The sequence below is a fragment of the Pituophis catenifer genome, unplaced genomic scaffold (assembly GCF_029215685.1).
Source record: "Pituophis catenifer annectens isolate HBS135680 unplaced genomic scaffold, rPitCat1.0.hap2 SCAF_13, whole genome shotgun sequence".
Classification (NCBI taxonomy): Eukaryota; Metazoa; Chordata; class Lepidosauria; order Squamata; family Colubridae; genus Pituophis; species Pituophis catenifer.
In genome coordinates this window covers 20,394,065-20,405,090 of record NW_027256893.1, presented here as the reverse complement: position 1 = coordinate 20,405,090, position 11,026 = coordinate 20,394,065, and the positions used below count along the sequence as shown (strand labels likewise).

General features: G+C 43.9%; 1 protein-coding gene across 1 annotated transcript in view; it reads right to left on the bottom strand.

The window, feature by feature from the left end:
• Window positions 1–2,337: 2,337 nt before the first annotated feature.
• NKD1 (NKD inhibitor of WNT signaling pathway 1) overlaps window positions 2,338–11,026 on the bottom strand; it is a 77,102-nt gene continuing 68,413 nt past the window's right edge. Inside the window, exons 6-10 of the mRNA XM_070952893.1 lie at window positions 10,870–10,965; window positions 6,627–6,774; window positions 5,866–5,950; window positions 3,810–3,940; window positions 2,338–3,073 (exon numbers count right to left, since the gene is read on the bottom strand). Coding sequence (XP_070808994.1) covers window positions 2,499–3,073; window positions 3,810–3,940; window positions 5,866–5,950; window positions 6,627–6,774; window positions 10,870–10,965 — 1,035 coding nt within the window. The 3' untranslated portion in view covers window positions 2,338–2,498. The remainder of the gene's footprint in view (window positions 3,074–3,809; window positions 3,941–5,865; window positions 5,951–6,626; window positions 6,775–10,869; window positions 10,966–11,026) is intronic.

Here is an 11,026-nt window from a genome sequence, read left to right as displayed (position 1 = left end):
AAACCCGAAAGCTTATTTTTTTTCCCCTCTTTTTCTTTTTTCTTTTGAGACCAATGCTAATTAACCAATACTTCTGGTCTCGACCCTCAAAACCATCTGATCTTGCGTTGTGTCAGCTTCATCTCAAATCATTTAAATCCCAGCTTTAAAGATTTGTTGTTGTTGTTAAAAACAAAAATATCATCTGATAACACTTCAGCATTTTGTAAACATAAACAGCAACCTAAAAACAACAACAACAATCCTGAATTGCATACCGTTTTCAAAATAATTACACACAAGTGGTCAAAGTTCCCTCTATTGTTTCAATAACAACAAGAAAATCCCCTTTGGATTTCTTGCTGGGGAGGGGGATAAAAATCAAGATTATATAGCCAGAGGAAATGGGGAGGGGGGGAGGGAGGAGAAGGAAGGGAATCCAGAGCACCCTTTTACTGTCTTGTAAAACTCAACACAAAACAACACAAAACAACAAGGCCCTTGTGTAATGTGAGGGTCAGGCTTAATTCCATTTCCCTTTCAGCTACTCTGCTTCTACTCTTTATAGCGGGAGAAGAGGTGATGTTGGCTCTTCCTTAGGGAGATTATGGGTCTCACAAGAGTAGTTGTGAGAAAGGAACGTATAGTAGGCTCTTTGTCATACAGCCCTTACTTCCATTTCATAAGTGGAATAAGAACGGTCGAACGTAGAATAGCAGTTGGGTGGAGAAGAATCCATAAATCATGATCTGTTGGATTATGGCCTAAAACAGGACACTTGTGAACCCGGTTATTTTGCTGACTATATAATACACTGTTAGTCTTTATAACAAACCTCAAGAAAGTCCCTGGTCATTCTGACTCTGATCTTCAGTCTCATCTGAGAATATGGTGGTGGGGGGACACTTTGAAAAGACCAGCAGAAATGATCTGAAACTAAGAGCAAGTCACTTGTTCGTATCATCTCAGAGCAACATCTCAAAAGGAAGGCCACTTGCCTTCTAGTACCATACGAACCATGAAATCCTTGGTAATGACCAAGCTCAGAGACCACCAAGGACTCCACGGTTCAATCCTGAGCTACATATATGCTCTCCTAAACCATAAGTACCTTAAGATGCCAGAAACCCCTTGCTAGCTATTATTAGGAGTAGTGGCAAGCAGCAGAGATGGTCTCCTGTGTTAATTCAAGATTGATCGTGCTTTTCTGTTGCCCGAACACCACAAATTCCTACAGACCTTCTAATCTAAAGATATGGCAATATGGCAAGAAAAAAAAATGTTTAAAATGACCTAACCTATAAAGGTGGCCATTAAAAAACAATGGAAATAATAACAAGTTTGGACATCGTAGCTTTTTTAATGAGCAATTGAACCATTTCCTCATCACTACTATTAAGGGATAGCTAACAAAGTGATGAGTAGTAAAATAGTAGCAGGCTACATGAATGCAATCAAGTAAAAAAAAAATCCCTTCCCTGGTTCCATCAGCCCTTCCTTTCCGGCAGCACATTCAGTCAAATAAGAAGTTTTGAATTATCCAAGAGGTAGCAACTATTTTGTATTTTTGAAATTGCTGACAGGTTTCCATGACGTAAGCCAACCTGTGCAACAAACTAGGTATCTAACCATTTGTTCAAAGCCTCTTTTCTAAAATCACAACGGAAAGCTTGCTTCAATGGCGTCTCTTAAGATTTTGAACACAGCTCATCACATGAACCAAGATGTATGTTCAACTACCGATTTCCCACCATCCGAATCCCACTCACCTCTTAACACCCGTCCAGTAGAAAGTTCTCCAGAGTTTTGCTTAGAGAACATCTACGCTCAAAGAGGCAATGTGAAGTTCTCCTTGAAGAGGTCTTCACACATGACCACGGAGAACTTCTCACAAACTTCTGATGAAATTTGAGGTGTACATTTCTGGGAGTGGACCTAGTTCCACACACCCTTTCATGTGTTCTCCGAAGACACGAAGAGTTCATGTGAAGATTCCCATAAGGATATCTATGGCTGTTTTCTTATGTGTATGTCAGAGGTGGTATTCAGCTGGTTCGGATTGGTTCACTCGAACCGGTAGCCCCGACAATCAACTGAGAGCGAACAGGTTCGCTCCAACGATCAGGTGGGCCCGCCTGCCCGCCCCTTTGCTATACTGACCTCAGCAAACCAGTTGTTACACTGGTTGTATCCCACCACTGGTGTGTGTGTGTGTGTGTTGAACAAGCCAATTCTTTCCAAAATAATAAAAACCACAAGTTATTAAAGTAAGTGATACAGTTCCACATAATATAAATAATGTTAGGTAATTGTTATTATTATTATCATCATCATTATTATTTTTTTTAGTGTTTTCCATACAACTTCTAAAATAGCTTTAGCAGAATATTAATGTTATAGCAACAATACTAACATGAATAAGGACAACACTGATCTTTTTTCCCCCAAGAGGCCACAAACACGCCTTCCTTCATGTGGTGGGAGAACTTCCCAAGAGGTGGGAGAGGGAGAAGTCCATTTCATGTCTGGTAGAAGTGGTGATAGTGGTGATGATGCTCGTGATGATGATGGTGTTCATGTCTCTGGATCATCTGCCCAACTTGGCCTTCATATAAGATGACCGCAGGCAGATCTCGGACGTGCTCTTTTTCCACCACTGTCCCTGGAGCTGGGAAGCTTTTGCACACTTGGTGAGTCTCTTTTGCCCTCTGCTTATGTTTCTTGTAAGTCTGCTGAGACTGCATGGGGTGGTAAGGTAGGTTCTGGCCTACCCGTGCAGTAGGAGAAGCCATGGGAAGCGGTACTCCTTGGATGGGTTTACTTCTCATCGCCCTTCCGGTGTGAACGGAAGCCGTGTTTTTGCTTTGAGCCTTGGGAGACTTCACAAAATGCCTGCTGGCCTCTTGACTTCGCAGCCTCTGCTGAATTTCTGCCAGCTTTGCATACGAAGCTTCCATTAAGTTGATATGGGCAGGATCGACCACAGGGGACCTCCGCTGGTGGGCGTGGAAGACCTCTGGCTCATGGGAACGGGATCTTGTTTGATTGGCAACTCGAACGGTTGGATTGTGCTTCTGAGCGATCGGTGGAGAGCCTACGAAACAACAAAAGATCTTTTTAAAAATTGCAGAGCAACATGAGCGAATTCTCTCCTCTGATTTAACGGACATTGGCGGCTGCCTTAATGACTCCTGCTGAAAATAGCAATAGCACTTAGACTTATATACCACTACGCAGTGCTTTACAGCCCTCTCTAAGCGGTTTACAGAATCAGCCTATTGTCCCCAACAATTTGGGTCCTCATTTTACCCACCTCGGAAGGATGGAAGTCTGAATCAACCTTAAGCTTCAGCTGGGAATGGTGGTGGTGGTGGTGGTGGTGGGCGCAAGGATTTTTGCTACCGGTTCTCCGAACCACCCGCTGCCATCACTACCACATCGGGCAATCCGGTCCGAACCGGGAGCATTTCACCCCTGCATCTGTCCCATCTCGAGACAGCACTCTGACCACTCCTTCTCCAGATGCAGGCAAGGCCTGACCTTGACCAACAGGAAGAATGCTATTATGTCTACAGACAGCCCCTCTACTAAATCCCCCCCTCCTACTTTCCCACACATGAGAAGGTGGCAGCATGGAAGCTTCCGGCCTAATATGGCTTCCAAAGCTGACACTACTGGTTTCAGCCCTTTCCAGGAGCATTGCTCCAAGTCTCAAAATGCATCCTGATCTCTGGATACTCAGCATGGCCCACTCTCCAAGTAAACCAGATGGTCCCGTTTCAAAAGATAACAGGATCTGGAATGAATTGCAAGGCATGGATGCAACATACCTGGCCCAAACTTCGATGTGTAGTTTTCTATTCCTGCGAGATCTAAATAGTGGTTCCTCCTTTCAATGTTTTCATCAACGCAGTGATGGTAGCATCCATTCGGTTCAGGCTTGGATTCTCCATGATGGTACCTATTCGCCAATTACAGGTTGCCTATTAGTTTCATCGTGTGCCATGCGAGCGAATGCCTTTAGAAACTAAGCCTCGTGCTGAAATGTTGATACGATTCTACATTTATTGGCGGGTTGTAGGCTTTCTGGGAAGGAAACTTTAGTTTCAACTTCTGGCATCTTCAGTGGAAAGCATTGGTGAAAGAAGAAGGGCTGGAAGATACCTTGATGAGACAATCTAGAGTCGCCTTGGTGACACAGAATTTTAATCTAGAAAATTAGAAGAACTAGAGCCCTGATGGCGAACCTATGTCACACGTACCACAGGTGGCACACAGAGCCCTTTCTGCAGGTACACCAACATTGCCCCAGCCCAGCTTCACTGCACATGTGCGCACCTCCCGTCAGCCAGCTGGTTTTCGGGTCTGTGCCATGCATGCACGGGGGTGGGGCCTTCCCTGATCTCCGCAGGTGCCTCTCCGTGGCAGGAATGCAGGAGAAAGTTAGGACGCGATGGGGGTAGAAACTGCAAAGATCGGAGAAGGCACGGAAGGCAGGAGAAAGCTAGGACGCGATGGGGGTAGAAACTGTGGAGATCGCGAGCCCCCTCCTGCATCCCGTTTTGGGCCTGAAAAGCCTCCTGCACCAACCTGGAAGCCAAAATGAGGGCCTGGGGTGCATGCACGGGGGGGGGGGGGGGAAGCATGCACAGGGAAGCTCACATTACATTTTGGGGATTGTGGCATGCGCACATGCATTCATGCGTGCGCGCGCGTGCTTTGGCACCAAAAAGGTTAATCATCACTGAACTAGAGCCTTTCAGAAATGGTTTAGATTTCAGAGAAACATGTCCTCCAAGTCCCCTGACTTTTATTCTTATTTTTCTTTAAAAGGACTTTAAATTGAAATTCTCAACAGGTGTCAAGCACGAAAGGCCAGGTCCACATGTGAGGGTCCCATTTACCTGATTTATTGCTAAGAACCCATGCACAGGAATCTTCTCAACGCAAGGTTAGCACCTGCTTGGAATTAGATAAGGGTCCACAGAATTCAAGGGAGGTCGGGCTCAGTCCATTTATGGCTACATAACGATTCTAGGCTGATTCCCCTTTTAACTCCATCCCCAGTTTCTGCGACTCATTCTCCTACAACAGGAGACAGCAGATAGTTGACTTGGGTTGCGCTGAGCAGCAAAGAGGCTCAGAGTTGGTTAATCCTTGAATGAGAAAACTACCAGAGGACTCCTTGTTTGCAGCCTGGCTGCTTTGCAAAACTTTGTAATTGTTGGTGTTTTGTTTTCGCTAGTTTTTTTAAAATTAAAATGCTAACCTTTCAATTCAAGTCACACATATCGTTAACAAGAAGGAAGTTCAGCGGTGATGTCCATTCTTCCTTGGTTTGTGGTAGTGGTGGAATTCACATTTTTTTTTACTACCGGTTCTGTAGGCGTGGCTCGGTGGGCGTGGCAGGGGAAGGATACTGCAAAATCCCCATTCCCTCCCCATTCCTGGGGAAAGGATATTGCAAAATCTCCATTCCCACCCTACTCTGGGGCCAGCCAGAGATGGTATTTGCCAGTTCTCCGAACTATTCAAAATTTCCACTACCGGTTCTCCAGAACCTGTCAGAACCTGCTGGATTTCACTCCTGGTTTGCGGGGAGGTAGAGACAGTTTTATTTTTCATCAAATGGGCTAAGACTTAAACGGATATCAACTTCAACATGCATCAATAATTTAATTTGACAGGTTCAACCATCTTGGTTCTGAGCTTCTGAACCGTGCCGTGTTAATATGGGGCCATCCTTGTTAATGTGGGACATCCTATAGGGGAAATGTATCTTGGGCACAGCATTGTTTCCAGAAGTGCTAAACTGAATGCTTAAATCCAAGGCTATCTAGCGTGGCATTTCCCCAGAGAGAGATAAAACATTTTGCTCCAGTTTACCTGAGGGAACCCCTTGGCTTCTTGTCACAACTTCTTGCTTCTTCACCAGCTTTGCTCTCTGCTCGATGCCTTGAGCTTTGAAGATCTGCTTTCACAACACACACACACAAACACACACACAGAGGGGAGGGGAAGAGAAAGAGAGATGGTTATTTCCTCTCTTCTTATTGATTTCCTGGCACAGCCCAACTAAACAGGATACATCTATTCTTGGTGAAAAATAGGTAGACAGGTGCATTTCTTTGCATCCAGCCTTGAAGGCAGGAAAAAAGAATAGAATATAATAACAGAAAGGACCTTGGCGGTCTAGTCCAACCCCCTGCTCAGGCAGGAAAACCTACACCAATTCAGACCAATGGTTATCCAACATCTTCTTAACAACTTCCAGTGTTGGAGCATTCACAACTTCTGGAGGCAAGTTGTTCCACTGATTAATTGTTCTAACCTATTTGGCCTTGCAAAACTAATTGGCAATTAGGTCTCTGGCAGCGTTTCAAGGGAGATAAAGGTGGGTGCTTATCAACATTACCCTGAAAGACTGTGTCAACTCGAGCAGACATCTGTCGGAATCTTCACAGACCGTTTGTGAATCATTACGGGCTGTGAATGACCGTAATTCACAACCGTCTCAATAAGAGTTTTTTTTGGGACTAAGATTGTGATATATGCTTTCTCAGGAAGCCTAGGTTAGAACAGAAATATCTTATGATTTTTTTTTTTTTTTGATTGGCGAAGGAAGAAAGGCCCAAATCAAATCTTACCAGTGTGGTTCAGCATGATGCTTCTCTTCTTCTGGCTCCCATCCGGAGCAACAGTGAGTTTAACCCTCAGCGTTTTACTAGAGTTGGGTGAATGATTGACAGAAGCATCCACAACTTCATAGATGGTATGAAGCAGGCTTGTAATATCCTAGAGACAGAAGAAAATACATGTGTAAAACCGCCAATGATAAGTGTTTACTCTGCCAGTAGTCACACTTAGCTTATTTCCTTTACAGAAACGGTAATTCTTACCAACGGTCTGAAATCCCACACTTGACAGTTCGAAGAGCTAGGAATATTTGGTAATATTACCGCAGCTCAAACCCTTCCTGGCTTTCCAGGAAGGCAGAGGATATTCAATGATTGTAAAATTACAATTATGGAGCAATTGTGAAAAGTTTCTGGGTCAGTTAATTAGCACCCAAATGGTTTCAGTCATCAGGATCTAAGATACTTTTCAGGTAAAGGAAATATATTCATATCCCCAATATCAACGGTGGGATTTAAATTTTTTTACTACTGGTTCAGTGGGTGTGGCTTGGTGGGCGTGGCAGGAGCCCAATATTCTGCCCAATATATACCGGTATTCAGAGGTGGGTTTCAGCAGGTTCTGACCAGTTCTGGAGAACCGGTAGCAGAAATTTTGAGTAGTTCGGAGAACCGGTAAATACCGCCTCTGACTGGCCCCGCTCCCATCTATTATTCTCTGCCTCCCGAATCCCAGCTGATCAGGAGGAAATGGGGATTTTGCAGTAACCTTTCCCTGCCATGCCCACCAAGCCACGCCTACCAAGCCATGCCATGCCCACCAAGCCACGCCCACAGAACCAGTAGTAAAAAAAAATTGGATTTCACCACTGGAGAAAGCCCAATCTCTACTCCAACTTCTCGAAGCAGAAAACGTTGAGGCTCTACCTCCTGAATAATGCTTATCCCTGTACAAAATGCTGTGTTTGGTTGTGCTTGCTGTGATGTTGGAAGAAATTCTGGTAAATTTTAAAAGAAAACTGGTAACAATCTAATCACCCTAGTTAGTACCGTCCATGTGGAGTTCCCTGAAAAATACCGACACTAGAGATTTAAAAGTGAATGGCTTTTTAAGATGTAAAACCTCTAAGCTTAATAAGGGTGGGCTAATTAAAAGCCTCCCCGTGTTTGAAAAACGATTGTGGCTTTGTAAGTGCAGTGAAAAGTAATTCCAGATATCCACGCATTCCCTTCCAAATGTCATTCTAGCTTTGCACCGACGTTCGGCATTCATCTATCCCAGAAACATCTTTCTTCAGTCTTAACTTCAAACGCAACAGCTGGATTTTCTCTCTTCCTTATCCAAAGCATTTTGATGGCTTAAACCCATAAAAATAAAATTAAATTAAAAATCTTGAATGTTTTGGGTGGGTGGGGGGAAGAGAGAGAAAGCAGAAATGAGTCTATTAGTGCTTGGAGCAGAGGTTCTCTTCCTATATTCATTTTTCTTTCTTTCTTTTACATCCTCTTGGTATCTCTCTTCACCTCTCAGAAGCTGGAGTAACACAGATCTCCTCACGAAAGGCCTTAAAACTATAGGGCATCCACTAAGTTATTCACAAAGAACAACACTCAGCCTTCGTAACAACCCATGGGCAACCCAGTTCTTTCTGAAATGCCGATTTGCTCTCTAATTCACCACCTCAGAAATAACCACACTTCACACTTGGCTAAAGCTTTGCCGCTTTTTACACACACACACACACACACACACACACACACACACACCCCTCCGGGCCTTGCTGAATCCACAGGAATTCTGCGTTCTCACCTTGTCATGGTGCGAATCTCATCTAGACACACAAATTGCCGGTATAACACACTACCAAAACGCAATGCCCTACGGACAAGAAGGTAGAGAGAGACACAAATTCCAGGAATAGACTTTGCGTGTTTGATATTTCATGGGTGCGAGGTTAAATCCGGGCTAACAGAAGAACCTGGAAAGATTGAGCGACGCTCGAGAGCTTGGCCTGAAAAATTGCCCCTTATACCAGGGATGGCTAACCTTTTGGCCATCAAATGCCAAAAACAGGGGGAGTGGGGGGGTCATGCACGTGTGTGCCCACACCCATAATTCAATGCCCCCCAGCACACACACCCGTGCATGCATGTGTGACACACACCCCACATACGCATGCAACTCCACTGCGCTCCCTTCGCTTTTAGCATGCGACGGCAAAAAGGTTACCGGTGGGCCCAGTAGGCCCATTTTTCACCTTCCTCAGGCTCCAGAGGCTTTCTTGGAGTCTGGGGAGGGCGAAAACAGCCTTACCCATCCCCCTGGAGGCCGGAAACGACCCATTTCCCGACTTCCGATGGACCGCAAGGCTGGAAAATCAGCTGGCCGGCGCGCAGATGCACGCTGGAGCTGAGCTAGGGCAATGCTTGCATGCCCACAGATATGGCTCCACGTGCCACCTATGACATGCATGCCATAGGCTCACCATCACGGCGTTATACAGTTGGTGGGACGTGTCACTTCTAAAATCTATAACAGCATGTGAGTTTTGCAGCAAAAATCTTCACACTTTGGAAAGTCTTATTGCTCTTTGTGTCTTAGATCCCTTCTCCTTGTGATAAATGTGATTATCAGTCCAGCTGTAGGACTTCTGCTATTTTATTGGCTCCGTTCTGACAGCAATTGGAAGAGCCAGAAAGGATTTAATATTTGCAAAGGGCGCTTTCTTGACACTCTGTTTAAAGAATAATTTGTCTCAGATGTTTATCGCTTTCCAGATTCGCACTTTTAAAACGTTCCTGAAACACGCACACATACATACATGCACGGTGCTAATCCTTGACTTCAAACAATGCCAAGTGCAAAAGACAAGAACTTCTGGTATTCTAAAAGCAGAACCATTAAAAAGAGGGCATATCTTGAATTGAACGGAATACTTTATATGGCCAAGTATGATTAAACACACAAGGAATTTGTCTCTGTTGCAGAAGCTCTCAGTGTACATGCAAAGCAACAGAGCAATAATCATAATACCAATAAGAGGGGGGAATAAAGGAGATAATAATGAGCCACGGTGGGGCAGTGGTTAGAGTGCAGTACTGCAGGCTATTTCTGCTGACTGCCGTCTGCCTGCAATTTGGCAGTTCGAATCTCACCAGGCTCAAGGTTGACTCAGCCTTCTATCCTTCCCAGGTGGCTAAAATGAGGACCCAGATTGTTGGGGACAATAGGCTGACTCTGTACACTACTTAGAGAGGGCTGCAAAGCACTGTGAAGTGGTATATAAGTCTAAGTGCTATTGCTAAAATATGAAGGATAAATAATAATCCAGCCATAACATATATTGTTAATGTGTATTAATTAATTAGTTAATATTAATAAATGTTCATTCAGGATTGCAAATTCAGGCAAGGATTTCAACACATACGAACCAGTTCTGTGGAGGTTTGATCCACAGATCAAATTAATCTAAAGGCAGATTTTCTGACATCACTGCTAAAGCAATGCTATTCCAGCTGAGTCCATCCATACAATGAGGATCTACATATCAAACTATTACTACCTGATATTCCCCAAAGTGCTTTTTCAAGAGGCAAGTAAACTTTCTGGTTTTTCTTTGAAGACGTTTCACTTCTCAGCCAAGAAGCTTCTTCAGAGCTCTTCTTTTTTCTTCTTTTTTAACAAAAGCTTCTTGGATGAGAAGCGAGACATCTTCAAAGAAAAACCAGAAAGTCCAGTTGCCTCTTGAAAAAATACTTTTTGGGACAACCATGACCTGGATGACTGAGAATCTCCATTGACATCTACTACCTGGTGTAGACAAATGCATTTGAGAAGCAAGTCTCCTACTTAGATTAGATGAAGAGAGAAAGATCTTTGAACCCACAACCCCGTTGTACTCAGGTCATTTTTAGTATCTATGAAAAACATTCCAAATACGTATCTCAAAAGCATTCCAAAGAACAGGGATCTCCAAATTTGGAAACTTGTGGATGAGGAATTCTGGGAGTTGAAGTCCACCAGTCTTAAAATTGCCAAGTTTGGAGACCCCTGCCATAAAGGATGAGTGCCTGGATTTATCTAAAAAAAAACAAAAACTATAGAAAATGAATCAGTAACATTTCAGTCACGTGTAACATTCATGGTCTCCTGACCTAGAAATGTATTGATTTATGACTTGTATAATTGACCTTTTCTCAATTTACTTTGCCCTTGTTTTTATCCGGTGCTGTTTTAGGGTGTAATTTGACTTACCTCACGGGTGACTCTGCCATTGTTGTCGAAATCGTAGAGAGTGAAGGTCCATTCTTGCCTGTTGTCTTCCTCAACAGACACATCGCACTGCAATTCCTAAGGAACACACAAAAAACGTGTGTTAGATTAACCAAAACAAAATGCTAGTTGTTGTCTA